Below are 17,559 nucleotides of genomic sequence, written 5' to 3'. Positions count from 1 at the left end.
CTGTTACTGTGGGGGTTGCTTCTCCTCCCGCAGTGACATCAGGATGAATAAAGCGCTGGTTGAGCATGCACAGTCTGCACTCCATTAACTTCAACAGGGCTGACAGAAATAACTGCTCAGGTGCCTCTGCAGTACCACTGAAAGTGAATAAAGCGTCAATATGCTTGCTTGACCAGCGCTCGATTTAGTCTCCTCCTGTGGAGGGTGACGTATAATGAAAGTCAGCAAGAGAGGGGGACATGGGACCCCTGTTCCGGAGATCGGCATAGGTTGCTGTGGTGAGACATCCACCAATCAGCTTTCCTATGGAAAGAGGATAACTTGTAATATTGGCACAGCCCCTTTAATTTTGGTAAGATAGTTATTGTTCACCTTTTATAGTAGAATATGATATGGTTTTGTGTTCTAGCTCCACAATAAATGTTCTTGCTATTTTTCTTATGTAGCGGGGGGGGGGGGCATATTCGTGGTCTAAGCCTTACCTTACAAGGTCGCAAAGATTCGGAAGCGACTAAACGAATAAACAACAACAACAAGCCTGACCTTGGATAAACAATACCAGGACCCAGTCTAACCATATGGCCTACATGACATCACAAGACTTTGGTTTATCTATCCGTGTGTTTATTACACAGGGAACACTATCAGAACCAACTCTGCTAATTAGGTGCATTCCCTACTTGCACCATGTTACAGTTCTGAAATTCAAATATAGTATATTTGAGTATTTTCTTAAAATTTGCAGTAAATTCCCACGTTCATTGTCTCAGATGAGGCTTAGTTTAGGCTTCTCAGTGGATTATGATATTATTTATTTTGCATTTTTTTAAATTGTAAAAGAATAATCAGGATTTGTGATCATCTCACGAAGCGGCTAAAAAGTACAGTACTTGCTGCTGCTTTATCCTCCTTTTAATCGTCTTTCTTACAAAGAGATGCATTTACAAGAATCACGATGGAGCTGAGCTACAAGGCACTATTTATATAGGCTATCATATAGTTTTTCTGAATTTTTTTTTACAAACAGAAAGACATTTATCATATTTAGTAGGTCGGGGCTACTATACGAAAGAAACATTAGCCAAACATGTATGGATTTTATAATTAATTATTTTATTGAAATTTTAATAAATACCGTATATACCGGCGTATAAGGCGACGGGGCGTATAAGACGACCCCCCAACTGTCACCTTATACGCCGGTATACAGTGGAGAAAAAAAAAAAATTCATTACTCACCTTCCCCGGCGTTCTGTCGCGCTCCGGCAGGCTGTCGCTCGCTCCTCGTCCCCGGCGCAGCATAGCTTTCTGAATGCGGGGCTTGAAATCCCCGCTTCCAGAAAGCTAATACACACGCCGGCAGCCATGACATCATTGAATGGCTGTGATTGGCTAAAACACACGTGGCTTCAGCCAATCACACTATTCAATGACATCATTGAATGGGTGTGATTGCTAACACACGTGCGCCTTCAGCCAATCACAGCCATTCAATGCTGTCATGGCTGCCGGCGTGTGTATTAGCTTTCTGGAAGCGGGGATTTCAAGCCCCGCATTCAGAAAGCTATGCTGCGCCGGGGACGAGGAGCGAGCGACAGCCTGCCGGAGCGAGCGACCTCCTGCCGGAGCGCGACAGAACGCCGGGGAAGGTGAGTAATGAATTTTTTTTTTTTACACTTTTTTTTTTTTGTATTACCGGCGCATAAGACGACCCCCGACTGCAGAGCAGATTTTTCGGGGTTCAAAAGTCGTCTTATACGCCGGTATATACGGTACACCAAATCACGTAATCTGAAATACAACTTAACCCACCCGGAAACCAACCTCCCTCCCTCCCCCTTACAAAGAGGGAAGAAATAAAGTACATCCCAATATATAAGCCATGGTGTTATACACAATATGTGGGTAAGTATATATATTCTGCATTTAGCAGAAGTATAAAAAATGACATACAGATATATATTAAAGGGGTTGTCCCGCGGCCAAAACGAAAAGGTTTTCACACCCCAGTCCCCCATGTTAAGCAAGCATCACAAACTTCCCCTGTAAATCGTTTTTTTAGAGCGTTTCTACTCACCATGAAGCTGTTTCATGAAGTTATAAAAATCTTCTTTCAAGATGGCCGCCGTCATTTCCCAAGGTGCACCGCTGGTCTTCTCCCATGGTGCACCGTGGATGCTCTTCTCCAGTCTGAGCTCCACTGCCGATTACAGCCACCTCATTGGCTGATCGGCACCACGTGACGGGGACGGAGCTACGCGATGACGCGGGGAAGGGGGAGGAGCCAGGACGCAGCTTGTGAGCCCGGACCATCCAGAAGAGGATTCCTCTCTGCGCAAGCACGACTGTTGTGGCGACCAGAGGAGAAGTTTGGTAGTTGCCATGGAGACGGGGACGCCAGCACCGGAGGGGGTAAGTGTATAACTTCTGTATGGCCAATATTTAATGCACGATGTATATTACAAAGTGCATTAATATGGCCATACAGAAGTGCATAACTGCACTTGCTTCTGCGGGACAACCCCTTTAACTGTTTTTACTTCTAGTTTTACCAGAGTAGTGACAATATTCTATCAAACCAACACAGTAGAGGCTAATCCAGAATTGTCGATGCCCGTGGACCAAAGATTTTTGAAATTTTCAAGGCTCCTCTTTTTAGATATATATGCTTTTCCATGCCTACAAGCCAATTAACTTTATATATAAATTCTCTGTTTTTGGAGTAGAGTCTTGCTTTCATTTTTGAGCCACTAATTTTTGTGCTAAGTATAATAGTCTAGCCACTTCCAACTTTGCACATTCTGAAGATGGCAAATCTTCCACATAACAGAGTATACATACTGTATATACAATTGGGAAAAAAAGTATTTAGTCAGATACCAATTGTACAAGTTCTCCCACTTAAAAAGATAAGAGAGGCCTGTAATTGACATCATAGGTAGACCTCAACTATGAGAGAGAACATGAGAAAACACATCCAGAAAATCACATTGTTTGATTTTTAAAGAATTTATTTGCAAATTACGGTGGTGAATAAGTATTTGGTCAATAACAAAAGTTCATCTCAATACTTCGTTATACATCCTTTATTAGCAATGGCAGAGGTCAAACGTTTTCTGTAAGTCCTCTCAAGGTTGGCACACATACTGCTTGTGGTATGTTGGCCCATTCCTCCATGCAGATCTCCTCAACAGCAGTGATGTTTTGTGGCTGTCGCTGGGCAACATGGACTTTCAACTCCCTCCAAAGGTTTTCTATAGGGTTAAGATCTGGAGACTGGCTAGGCCACTCCAGGACCTTGAAATGCTTCTTACGAAGCCACTCCTTTGTTGCCCTAGCGGTGTGCTTGGGATCATTGTCATGCTGAAAGACCCAGCCACGTTTCATCTTCAGTGCCCTTGCTGATGGAAGGAGGTTTGCACTCAAAATCTCACAATACATGGCCCCATTCATTCTTTCATGTGTACGGATCAGTTGTCCCGCTCTCTTTGCAGAGAAACAGCCCCAAAGCATGATGTTGCCCCCCCATGCTTCACAGTAGGTATGGTGTTCTTTGGATGCAACTCAGCATTCTTTCGCCTCCAAACATGCTGAGTTGTGTTTCTGCCAAACAGTTCTACTTTGGTTTCATCTGACCATATGACATTCTCCCAATACTCTTCTAGATCATCCAAATGCTCTCTAGCAAACTTCAGTCGGCCCCGGACATGTACCGGATGTTTTTACCCACAAAGGTACCGGACCAGATAATCAGACAGCAAGTATTGGTATAATCTTGATATAAAACCCTTCAATCCTTCTGCCTCTCCCACCATAGTTATAAATAGGTAATTAGTCAATGACAAAGATCCCTCATCATTAAGCACATCATGAAGCTGCAGATACTTATAAAATTAGGAGTGCCGTAAATCAAACTCTTCCTTTAAAGCCAAGAATGTTTTAAGGTGACCTTCAAGCTATATTTGTGATATATGTCTTATGCCCTCAAATTTCCATCTGCAAAAACCTTTCAATTTTGACAACTCAGATCACCGCGGTGTTATACCAAATTGATTTTACCTGCGTACAGCTATAGATACCAAACATATCTCTTACTTTCCGCCATATTTTATGTATCATATACAGCTAGTCTTTTAGAGTTATCTTAAATGTATTTGCCTCATTTCGTGCGCTGTGTGTGAGAGGCATCGTTGAAAGTAATGTAAAATTTGGTACTGTCTCTTACACGCGTACAACCCATGCTTGTAATATGCGGTAAAAAAACACTCAGGTGAGAGTAACGCCAAACGTTTCAAGTAACGGATCTGTTGACAGTGTGGATATGTGGATATAAACTTATATGGATTTAGTTAATATTTTTCTTATTTCGTTTTTCCAAACACATCTTATAATGTAACATTGTACAGTGAAATGACTATTACATCAGAAATATAATCTACTACGATCATACAATATCATTTCAGCATATTACACCCATGTGGGTATTTCTATGTGGTAAGATTTTGTGCTAGTGTGTGGTATAAACAACCAAGATTAAAGGGAATCTATCACCTACATTTAGCCCTAAGCTAAACTCATGGGCTGAAAGTAAGTGACCCACTGAGTCCAGGGATGTAAGTGTTATACTTACCTCCCCCGTGATTTCCCTAGTGTTACCACTGAAAGATGGCACTCAATGCATTGAGCGGTGCTTTAAGTAGTCCTTCCGTTCTAATTTTATAATGGCTGGACTACTTACAGTGCCACTCAATGCAGTGCAGTAGCGCTGAGGGAACGACAGGGAAGGTAAGTATAACTATTACATCCCTGGACTCAGTGGGTCACCTATTTTCAGCCCATAAGCTTAGCTCATAGGGCTAAAAGTAGGTGACAGATTCTCTTTAATTATGGATTGTAACACTTAATACTGGATGACTAAAAGATGTAAAAAGTGCTGAAGTTCATACGAGGGGAACAACCCGTGGCCCACAGACCATATGTAGGCTCACAGCTGCCACTAGTTGCGGCCCCCATCCTGCTTGACAGAAACACAGTTGATCAATTGTCTGTGCGATCATCTGTTTCTTTACGAAGATCGCTAGGGCTGCTGCAGGGCTCCAAAATGTGCTTTCCTTGGCAGTAAAAAAGAAAGTGCTCATTAGTTACTGAGGGGTGCCTAGCAATATGTTGTGAGGGATAGATGGTTGTGGAGCTGTATGAGGGGTGTAGATGTGTTATAAAGGGGTGGAGGGATTGTCCTGTATTGGAGATGTGATGCTGCCTGGAGTGTAGGGTGAAAATTGAGGGGGCCGGTGCTGTGAGGGGGAGATGTCGCCCTGCGGGGAGTGCAGGAACAGAAGTGGTTCAAGAGATGGAGATTATGCTCTGGGGGTGAGATGTGGCAATGCAGCGACGGGGCGTTGGTACAGTGAAGGGGAAATGTCACACTGCTAGTAAGGAGCAATATTACAGCCCCTGGAGGTGGAACAATATGACAATGTAGCCCTCGGTATTATTGTATTTTGACGCCACCGGAAGTAGTTGAGGAGCCAAGATACAGGGGATCGACGCCTCTTGTTCGTGATTGGCTGTCCAACTGTCTCCCCGTCCTCGGCCTCACATGTCTTGTAGGCTCCGGCGGCCTCCTAGCAGTGCTGAACGTGATGGCTTCCACTCCCTTTTAGTGGCCCCGCTGACCTGGGCTGCCATGAAGGAAGGTGAGAGCCGGCGGTCGGGACCTGTGAGTGCTGCTGTGGCACATGTCAGCGCTGGCTGTGCAGAGCGGCAGGGTGCCAAAGTGTAATCACCGGAGCAGTTTGCCACATGTCAGTACTGATTGTGTTGGAGGGGTGCAGGGGAAGTGGGTGGGGTGGCGCAGTGTAATCAGCGGAGCAGTTTTCCACATGTCATTGCTGGCCGTGCAGGAGCGGTGAGCCGTCCAGAGTGGCAGGGGGGCGCAGTTTAATCAGCAGAGCAGTTTGCCGGCAGCGGCGCCAGGGTGTATGTTCCCTGGCCACAGTGTGCATACATCTTTGCCTGCCCTGAAGGGTTAGGGATCAGTTTTCCTGTTAGCCTTACATTCTTTGCTGTAAATGCTTCCATGTTACAGCTAATAAAGTAAGCCTAACACGGACAGGAATCCCTAAGCCTAATCCTCCAGGCAAGGCAAAAAGAATTCCACACGCTGCTGGTGGGACCTACATGAAGGTAGCCAATTGGAAGCTAGAGGTGTGACAGGGGCGTTACTGCAGCCAAGCCCTGTCAAACCCCTGCCTTCTGGTGGCGTCAAGATACAATAATACCGTAGCTCTCATACCAATAAAGGCTGTGTACCCCTGGATTATACAGTTTGTTGCCTGTAAAAGCTTTGCGGCTAAGATCAGAAGCACGGATGTGTGTCTTATTTTATAAATATTAGAACTGTAAAAAAAACCTCTTTACTTCAACACATAGACGTTACAACTTTATACAGTGAAATTCCTTTGGGCTGGCTCCACATATCACATGCAGTCCACGTATATTGATTTCAGAGTCCTTGCCTAAATTCAGCAACAAAGTCCAGTACAATGCAAGAGAATGGATTTTAACAACCTGTGTTCACATAAAGTGTAAAATATCCATAGAGTATTCTAGCCATGATGCGGGGTCTGAGAATCCATAGCATAACATACCTATCTCTTACGGATTTGTGTAGAGGATTTACCAAACTGTAATATGTAGATTTTCAGGCTGCCTCAGCAGCATATTTTTCACACTGTGTATGAACCCAGCCTAATCCTCATAATGCACAAAGCTTAAAGGGGTTGTCTCGCGGCAGCAAGTGGGGTTATACACTTCTGTATGGCCATATTAATGCACTTTGTAATATACATCGTGCATTAAATATGAGCCATACAGAAGTTATTCACTTACCTGCTCCGTTGCTAGCGTCCCCGTTGCCATGGTTCCGTCTAACTTCGGTGTCTTCTTGCTTTTTTAGACGCGCTTGCGCAGATGCATCTTCTCCCTTCGGCTGGTCTTGGAAGCATCGGCGTTTTGGCTCCGCCCCCTTTTCGCGTCATCGCGTAGCTCCGCCTCCGTCATGTGCCGATTCCAGCCAATCAGGAGGCTGGAACCGGCACACGTCATGGGGCGGAGCTACGCGATGATGCGTACAAGGGGGCGGAGCCAAAATGCCGATGCTTCCAAGACCAGCCGAAGGGAGAAGATGCATCTGCGCAAGCGCGTCTAAAAAAGCAAGAAGACACCGAAGTTAGACGGAACCATGGCAACGGGGACGCTAGCAACGGAGCAGGTAAGTGAATAACTTCTGTATGGCTCATATTTAATGCACGATGTATATTACAAAGTGCATTAATATGGCCATACAGAAGTGTATAGACCCACTTGCTTTCGCGAGACAACCCCTTTAATAATCAAGAACTTGTTGAACTGCAATATAAAGTGGGATTTCACACAAGCAAAAGCAGAAGACAATTAGAAATCAATTATAAAAGTTCAGCTTTAACATTTTATTTTGGGCTTTCATCTTGACAACTTTCTACCATTACAGATGACTCCTATGTATATGTACTTGCCTATGACTGCCCAATAATCCATAATATTTAGCCTGCCTAGTGATGTCAAATTAAAGGGATTTACTGTATATAATGCTGAGACTTGCAATGAGCCAGCCCTAATCCAGATCACACAATCATATTTTGTTTGCTAATTACTCAAATTTAGATTTTATGCTGCATTTCTAATTTGGTAAAATCCAGATTTTATGATTTAAAAGTCTACATAAACACTTCAACATTGTGGTTTCTGACCATTATTCTCTTGCTGAATTCCTAATAACCTCATCTTAACTGATTTTCTGGCTTCCATTGCAGTACACGATCCCTGGGCACGGTTTGGCTTCAATTTCTGGCTCTAGTCCCTTACTACAGTTCTTTTATGAAGGCTATATTATCCATTATGCATTATATGAAAACTGGTTTTGACAGTTCCTATTACAACACTATAGCAGTTAAATGCTAGAATGTAATTCACAATGCAATAAAATCTGCCAGTGCTACAAGCTGGAGCATAAATACCCATCTAAATGTCTCTTCAGCAAATCAAAGTGCTGTGGATTTGTTATTGTGTAAGCACAATAATAAGTGGCATGTAAGAGTTAATGAAAAGCTTGGAAAAAATGTCATACTTACTGATCTATGTCATATTCCCCTGGGCCGGGTCCTTCATGGTTTTCAAATTCAGTGCGCTTCCCTGAATACTTTGCAAAGTGCACACCTCGATATTTCTGAGTCGCATATGATTCTGCCTGGTGTGGAAATGGAACCAAAATAGGAATTTTATTCTCTGTGAGTTGCCACATTTGCACATAAACAGAAAGAACCAGCTGCTTGTAAAAGAAGTACAGTACAATATTAGTGAATGGTGTTTACCCATTTAAGAATGGCGTTTACCCCAGTTTTTGGCTCCTCCCCGCTGTGACGTGCCTGTTTTGGCCCCTCTCCGCTGCGACGCAGCGTGAGTGTTAACGGAAAATTTTTTGATTTGCAGGCAGGGGAGAGAGAGAGAGAGAGAGAGAGAGAGACGAACCTAGAAAATTAAAAAAAAGCTCGGCACTCGGCGTCCCACATACAAAAATGCTCGAGTCTCCCATTGTAGTCAATGGGGTTCATTACTCGGGTAGCGCTCTCGAAATTTACGAAAAGTTCGACTCGAATAACGCGGACCCGAGCATTTGGGTGCTCGCTCATCTCTACTTGGAGACCAAAAATCCCAATTCTGGTATTGTGCTTTTGTTTCTGCCAATCACCATGCGGGATAAATCATGTGTTATTTGATAGATCAGACTTTTATGGATGTGGCAGTACCAAATATGTATTTTTTGTTATAAATACTGGAAAAGGTTTTTTTTTTAGCTTTTAACATCTTTTTAATTATTTTTTACAATAAAAAAATTGCAATGCAATTGTTTGATCGCTTATGCCATATATTGCAAGACTTCAGTATTGCAGTATACTGTATTTCTGCTGGTATTCTATTAAGACAGGCAGTAATACATGGCAGTCCTGGAGCCTTCAAAAGGCCATGACACCCAGATAGCACCTTGCGATCTCATTGTGGGGAGGTTGTTTAACCCCTTAGTGACGGAGCTTTTTTGCTTTTTTCCATTTTTGTTTTTTCCTACTCCCTTTTAAAAAATCGTAGCTCCTTTATTTATCCATCTACATTGCTGTATGTGGGCTTGTTTTTTGCGGGATGAGTTGTATTTTTCAATGGCACTATTTATTGTACCATATAATTTACTGAAAAACTTGTTAAAAATTCTTAGCGGAGCGAAATGGAAAAAAAACGACATTCCACCATCTTTCGGTGCGTCCTGTTTCTACAGCACACAAATTGCAACAAAAACGACCTGATATTTTTATTCTATTGGTCAGTTCGATTACTACGATACCAAACTTGTATAGTATTTTTTTAGCTGTAGTACTTTTATTTTTTTTTTTAAGATATTTAATTTTTTTCTATTATTTTCTGAAGTTTCCGATAGTATCAATTTGGAATACATACGACTTTTTGATCGCTTTTTATTGCGTTTTTTCTGGGAGACAGGGTAACTAAAAAAGTGTATTTCTGGCGTTCTTTATTTTTTTTTTCAGACGACGTTCACCGTGCGGGAAAAATAATGCACTACTTTGATAGATCTGACTTTTACGGACGCGGTGATATCAAATACATATTTTTATTTTATGATTTTGATTTTTTAATAATGGATATGGCAAAAAGGGGGTGATTTAAACTTTTATAACTTTATTTTTTAACAATTAAAAAAACGTTATTGATTATTTTTTTTACATTACTTTGAAGTCCCCCTGGGGGACTTTAACATGCGATGCTTTGATCGCTCCAGCAGTATGACGTAATGCTATAGCATTACGTCATACTGCTTTTTTACAGGCAGTCTTTCAAGCCACCCTGTGTGGATGGCTTGATAGGCAGTCTGCTAAGGCAGACCTGGGGCCATTCATTAGGCCCCCGGCTGCCATGACACCTGCACGGCTCCCCCGATCTCACCGCGGGGGGGGGGGGGGTGTGCGGGACCCCAGAACAGCGTTCGGGGGATTTAAATGCCGCTGTCAGAATTGACAGCGGCATTTAAAGGGTTAATAGCCGCGATCGGCCGAACGGCCGAGCGCAGCTATTGCCCGCGGGTGTCAGCTGTAATAAACAGCTGATGCCTGCGCTGTATGGAGGGAGATAGCGATAGGGCTGTCACTAAGGGGTTAAGACCCACAAACACCGAATGGGGCATTTAAATGTTAGACTTGACCACAGCATTTAAAGTGTTAACAAGTGCACTTGTTGTGAACGCTGATCATGGCTGTTGTAGTCAGGTGTCAAGGACAGCTTACAATGGCCGTGTATGGAACGGGTTCAGCTCCTGATTCCACTGCATACAGACCCCACATACCCAGAATGTACATATATGTCCCTAGAGAACTAAACATACTCTATTCACTCACAGCGGAAAAAAATCCTCAACATACCCCAGAGTGAAATCTGTGGCTATTTACAACATCTTCGTATCCCATATAGAATATATATAGTAAAGTTTTTAAGATGTAGTTTCCCAGGACTGAAGGTCATTACTCATTGCTAACGTAGAAGTTTCTTAAAGGGGCTCTGTAAAAATCGAAATATATTATAATGTGTAAGTGACGTAAAAATGTGGGCAAAAAAAAAAGAGCCTGTCTCTTAAACTGCTCATGCAAGCTTATTCTAGTGACTTGCTTTAAAAACAAGCATTTCTCCACAGGGTTCTGTTGCCGAAGACCTGCACCTCTTGTTTCAAAATATTTTATTAAGTTTTATTTTAACAATGTTTAATCTGACATGTCCCCTCGCAGGGGGTCTTACATATCATGTAGAAAATATATGTATCCTTAAGATTATTTTAAGCTTGAATTTTTCAATTGTAATACAAATTTAAAGACATTTGTAAATAAAGAAAACATTTAACATAATTAATAAACATTTGTGACTCCACATTGGTCGACCTCAGTAGTAGGCTTGTTTTGCTTGTGTGTTATTGTCCCCCCCTCCCCTCCTTTCCTCTCCTTCTCTCACCCCTTCCCCCTTCTTCCTTTTTGTCTGATGTATTTAGACATTCGTTTGAGTGTGTTTTCCTGTTCTTAGGTTCTGGTCGTTCTCTCTATATATTTTCCCCCCTCCCCCTCTCTATGCTTTCTTTATTCGCCGCTTCTGCCTTTTTACCGTGGGGTGGGGTATTCTCAGCCTGTATTCCTCTTACGCGCTGAGAGGTCTGGCTAGGCCTGGTATTTCCAGGTATTCCGCCCATGGTCTCCACGTCTTCAAGAACAGTTCCATGTGGTCCTCTCTCATGGCTGTTAATTTCTCATAGAGCATCATTCGTGATACCCTAGCGATTATTGGTTCTAGAGAGAGATTAGGTTTCAGCCATTGAGATGCAATGTATATTCTCGCAGCCATACATATCTGCTGGGAGAGTTTATGTTGTTGGTTGTTGTAGCCTAGTGGCTTGTCAGCTAGTAGGCAAACGGAAGCCACTGGGCGGAACTCCTTTTCCAAAACCCCTGAGATGAGTCTGGAGGTTTCTTTCCATAGCTTGGTTACCCGTGGGCAGGTCCACCAAATGTGGGTCATTGTGCCCAGGCTGTTGCAGCCCCTGAAACAGTTCGGGAAGGTCGAGGGGGAGTATTTGTGTTTTATTGCAGGTACTCTGTAAGATCTGTGTAAAATTTTAATTGACGTTTCTGCAAGGGTTACTTGGTGGCTCCCTTTTGTAATAGTGGCGAAGACCTGCACCTCTAAAACACCATCTAATTTGTCAGAAAATGTGGCTCTGGGACGTCTTACATATTGCCTTCTAGCCAAAAATTAGAGTTTTCAATATATTTATGCTACAAAACTGCATATTACAAAGTCTTGCACATGTTAAAATGGAATGTCTGCAGAGAACTTCACATGTTCATACAGAATGTGCAAATGTGTGTCGTCCCCCCCCCCCCCCACGCTGTCCTGGGGTTCCCTCTGGATCACCGAAATGGCATCCAGACAGAGCCTGGACAGAACCATACATTTTCAATACATAGTGTCTATGTCTCTCCAGCATTTATGCTGGAAAGAGTGGTGTCAAGTAGTCCGAAAACAGAAACTTGCAGCTTCAGTCTGCGGTTTAGTAACAAAAGCCTATGGTGTTGTCCAGGGTTCCGTGTGGATGCCATTTTTGGCAATCCACAACGTATAGGAAACATGAAGCATAATAAAATGGCACACTCCCAAATAAATATAGATGATATCCAATTGATAACCAACAACACTGAAAAAATATTGTTAAAAAAATGTAAAACCATCAAGACATTTCCCAGATTATACTATGAGGGTTAACACAGCAAAAAATAATTATAAATACAAAAAGACAATAAAAATCACACATCCTAGTTGATGCACAAAAATGATCAGCAATCCAGACAAAACTCCAGGACAGAAAATCTGGATGCACACTAAAAAGCTAGATTCACACAACTTAATACAGTCTAACACAGACTTCATATATTCCTATAGAACAGTGATGGCGAACCTTTTAGAGCCCGAGTGCCCAAACTGCAACCCAAAACTCACTTATTTATCGCAAAGTGCCAACACATCAGGGGGCGGGGCTTATCACGATGTATGATTTTACCCCCATCATTCTAAAAAGGACAAGGCTGTTTCAAAATAGAAAGCGTGCAGATTTTGACTGTTTTTTGGATACAGAAATGCTGCAGAGTTTGCCACAGAAATTTCCGCTGAAGACATTCTGCAATATTTCCGCCATGTGTAAACATACTCCAGCGATAATAGTGACACCTCACAGCGGACCCAGCTGTAAAGGTGACCCCCCCAGAGCAGCCCCAGCGGTAACTGTAAACCCCCCCCCACAGCGGCCCCAGCAGTAACAGTGACATCCCACAGTGGCCCCAGCAGTAATAGTGACATCCCCTCCCCCACCCAGCAGTAATAGTGACATCCCACAGTGGCCCCAGCAGTAATAGTGACATCCCCTCCCCCCCCCCGAGACCCATATACTTCCCCCTTCCTCCTCTGCTTGGCACTGCTGCTGGCGCTGATCCCGGGTACACACTGTGACGTCAGTGTGTGCTGCCAAACGCCTCCCCCCCTGCTCTCACAGAACCAAGTTGGAGATGTCAGGGGAGGAGGATCCCAGGTGCGCATTGACATCACAGTATGCACCGGGATCAGTGCTGCTGATTGAATACTGGCAGGGGAGCCGTGGCCCCTGCCAATATTCACTAAAGTGGTAAGCGGACGACGGCGGCATGTGCCAGCAGGAAGGGCTCTGCGTGCCGCCTCTAGCACCCCTGCCATAGGTTCACCACCACTGCTATAGAGTTTCAGACAAGCAAAAAATAGAAAAAAAACACCATTAAATTGTCACGAAAGCCTGAGCTGAATGCTGTATGCAGCTTCATCCTTAGGGAATTTTACTATATGACTTGTTGGTATTCAAGCATACCTGAGCTTTTTAACAGGTTTTCTATAATACACCAGGTTCTCTTTACTATCTCATTTGCTGCTGTTCGTACCCTGTTTCATGTCAGTAAATTCTGATTTTTAGGTGCTCTCCACTTTCAGGCAAGAGGGATGTAGCCAACATAGAATTCTGCTAGTAGTTCACTGTCCCTCATCTCCCATGTTGCATTGCACTGTCTCTGGTTCAATCAGCAGGGAGACAGTATCTGAATGCTTTCCCAGGATGAGTAAGGCATTCAGAGACATTCTGGCCAAAAGGTTATTAAACCCACTATAATGTGTGCACACACACACAAAGAAAAACATACACTCTAACAGCAGAAGCAGCGACTGTGAAGATCATTATCACAGTCTCTGCAGATCTGTCAGCCTGCAGCCTCCGAGTGCAGGGGAGACACCTGTGAAGATAGCTCCTCCCCATATTGCTAAGGAAATGTCTCTGTGTCCGGGTTACTACAGAAGCTCTGTACCTAACAACAGAGAGTTGATTGCAATGGAGCTGGGAGATCCCTAGAGGCAGCCACTGCAAACAAGATTGGTAAAGCAATACAATTTTTAATAGAACTGATGAAACTAACACAAGCTACTAGGTGAGCATAAGCTGTATGAAAAGTTAGTGCCCCTTTAAAATAATACTAGTTTCTAACCAAACACTAAGATCCTTGTCAATTTCACCATGGATAGTAATTAGGGACATCATCAGATTTCTCAAGCTGGACGGAAGTTTAAAAAAACTGGAAAGAAAAAAATGACCTACATTGCATCTCAATTAATTTTAGAGGAAAGAGTAGACTTTTTATAATCTACATAGCTGAATATCTTACAAGTACTGAAAAGCTGGCAATTATTACATATTGCTTGATGTTCAAATTAAAATTTGTGACTGATTTACTAAAGGAGTTAAAAGGTATGTCCCAGGAAGACAACTCCTGTCTATACTCTATTAGCACATATAGATGTCATAGAGGGGTCTGCCACTGGGGCCCCCCTCCATGAGCCAGAATGGAGAGGTGCCCAGTAAGGACAGCTCCTGCTTTCCGAGTACTGCCCTGTTGATGCGTTACATTGTTAACCATTCAATTGATTTTTTTTGCCATGTAACACTACATTACTAGAGAGGCCAGTGCAAGAAAAAAGGGGGTCCACTACTCTGTAAAGAGAACATATCAGTGCTGGCTGTGTGTGCGCAGCTAAAATACTGAAGAAGGGGCTCCACGGCCCCGAAACGCATCTATTTTATGTAGCATTAATTTGTACTAAAAACAGAGAAGTCAAGCTTAAAATACGTCATATGCCTCTTTTAGAAGAGGGATTGCGCCTACAACTATTTTTCCTACTTAATGCATTTGCATGTCCTCCTGGGAAGGTGTGACGTTTTGTGAACTGGCTGCACCCTCTCAGACTTATCAGAAATTGAACAATCTCACTCCCATATATAGAATAAAGGTGGGAGAGAATAAAATTCCCAAACGGACATAGGTTTATAGATTTTGAAGCTCCAAAGTACATCACGCTCCACTCCTTCTTTTTTCCACTCATCTTTCATTAACTACAAGGAAAATGTATGGGCATATGCACATTCCCTTTGTGATATTTCACTTCCCTTTGGAATAACCTTTATTTGTAAATCTCAGCAATGGTTAAATACGTGAAAAAACAAGTAACGGTCAAACAACCGCATAATTAATCTTTATTACTGCCGGTGAAGCCGATGAGAAACAAGATGTATTTCCAGCTATTACCCCCATGATCGTTCGGTTACAAAAATAAAAGTGCTTACTCTCTTCCTATATAGTGTACGAATATATTCCATCCTTTAGAAGATTTTACCTACATATAGCTTCTATTGATCTTGAGATAGGGTCAGTGCACATTTATCGTAATTATAAGGACAGGAGACCAATCGCATTTCCCTTTCCTAAGTGGTTTGAAGAGAGCCTATTCTTTTAGAAGTGAGCACATTAAAAAAATCTATGTCATCATACGATGGCTGAAATCGCTGCATTAAAATAATATAAATTGACTAGTACTTAACTGAGAAGCCCAAGCAATAAGCATCACTCAGGTAGAAAAAAATCACATTTGTAATTGAATTAAATAGCCTTTTAAAAATACTGACGTGGACAGAAGAATAAATTGATGCCCTATTAATAACTTTAAATCATCACGTACTTTGTGCCAAGAAGTGTTGACAATATCCACTTCAAGGTCACTGTCAGCTTGGTAAGTCATTACCAAATAAAATATGGCTTAATTGAAGCAAACTCAGCAAGGAGCTACATTATTTTAAGTGAACATTGTAATATAACTCCAAGAAGAATTACTAATCGCCACTCCCGGTGACAACGAAATGGATGAAGAGGTGCTTTGCAAGTTTTTCCTTTGACTTTCCACAATTAAATATGGAAATAGATTCAGCAAAGAATTAAAAGTCTTGGAGTGCATTCATTTAGTCGCTAATGGACTGTTTTCCAGTATGGCTGCACACAGGTAGTTCACAGTGTGTTTCCAGCACTACCTCATATGTCAGTGTCGGAACTATCAGCGGAATGCAATTCCATCTCTTGCTAGGAAAATTGCACTGCTTAGTATTAGAGGAAGAGACTCTATTATCTATTTCCTGCACAATATCATATTTATGTCCAAAAAGTCTGAAAACATACTTTCTAATAATCCTCATTTACATACATTTGGAGCTTATTCATCAGGTCATTTGCATTGCTAAATACCCGACTCCACTTCATTAACATCCATAGAGATCATTTAAACCAACCAGGAGCATAATATGTGGTTATTTTGATAAAGTGGTAATTTGATGTCTATTCCATTGGGATTCTGTAGCTTTTTCATAGCAACAATAGCACTGTTTGCAGCATAATGGTTTCCACTAGCAAGGGAAGTCATGATGTTGCTGTGCTTTCACACTGGAACGAAGATCGCTCAGTGAATGGAGTCAGAGCGTGCCAGAGATCGCGCCGACCACCCATCTTCATTCACAGTAAACAGGCAGTCGCGCATAGATACCTGCAGGAATTGTCGCCCGTCATTCAGTCGCTGCCGGCATTTACACCAAATGATTATGGTTCAGATACCCAAAATCCATTGAGAATTTGAACAATTCACTAGGCAACACGATTTTTGTGTCTAGGAAAAGTTTATTTGTTCCTGTTAGCTTATTGTAAAATATAATGGAAAATAACTTTCATTTTGAAAAAAGTTCGCTTTTGTGGTCAGGACATCGATAATTAAAAATATTTGATTTTTAATTTCGAATGTTTCAAGGACATACACAGTGAGAAAAGAAATTACTTACAATCATGAGCCAAAGTTATTATACAATGCAGAGTATGTCCATACAGGTCAAAATTAATGAAAATGTCTGGTTCTTTTCGCTTGACTATTGTGCACTTGGTCACTTTCACGGATGAGCCCCCAGATGTAGTCGCCCATCATATTCTTGTTGCATTGTCCTTGATAGCGATGATCAAACTGCTGTATATCTTGGTGGAACCTTTGTTCTTGTTCCTCGGGGTATGTTCCCATGTTCTGCTTGAATTTATGTAGATGAGATTCCAGGATATGAACGTTGAGCGACATCCTGCAGACGGTAGCGCGGTGTTTCTTCACCATCATTTCCACCAACTCCACATAGTTGTCTGTTTTGTGATTTCCGAAGAACCCCTGAACCACGGTAACAAAACTGTACCAAGCTGCTTTCTGTACTTTTGTGAGCATTCTGTATATTTCTGATAGCAAATGTATTTTGAGTGCTGTTGACACTTTTTGGTTTCTGCTTCTGTAAACATCCAGAAAATTTCGGACATTCTATGATTCTCTTGATTTGTGGTCCCACAAAGATGCCGGCTTTTACCTTGGCCTCAGTCAGCTTCGGGGGGAAGTTTAGTAGATCTTTCATCGCTGTATATTCTTTGACAAACTGCTTCATAAGCCTGAGTTTTATGTGAAGAGGGGGCATCAGAATCATCTTAGGATCTACTAGGGGTTCCC

At 42.3% G+C, this 17,559-nt stretch overlaps 1 protein-coding gene across 3 annotated transcripts in view; it reads right to left on the bottom strand.

The window, feature by feature from the left end:
* Positions 1-17,559, bottom strand: part of STPG2 (sperm tail PG-rich repeat containing 2) — a 639,920-nt gene that overhangs the window by 557,970 nt on the left and 64,391 nt on the right. For all 3 annotated transcript variants that reach the window (XM_066574018.1, XM_066574020.1, XM_066574019.1), the window contains exon 6: positions 8,172-8,287. In XM_066574018.1, coding sequence (XP_066430115.1) covers positions 8,172-8,287 — 116 coding nt within the window. The remainder of the gene's footprint in view (positions 1-8,171; positions 8,288-17,559) is intronic.

This window comes from Eleutherodactylus coqui, chromosome 7 (genome assembly GCF_035609145.1).
Source record: "Eleutherodactylus coqui strain aEleCoq1 chromosome 7, aEleCoq1.hap1, whole genome shotgun sequence".
Taxonomy (NCBI): Eukaryota; Metazoa; Chordata; class Amphibia; order Anura; family Eleutherodactylidae; genus Eleutherodactylus; species Eleutherodactylus coqui.
The sequence above is the reverse complement of the archived record's forward strand: the minus strand, read 5'-3'. Positions and strand labels throughout refer to the sequence as shown.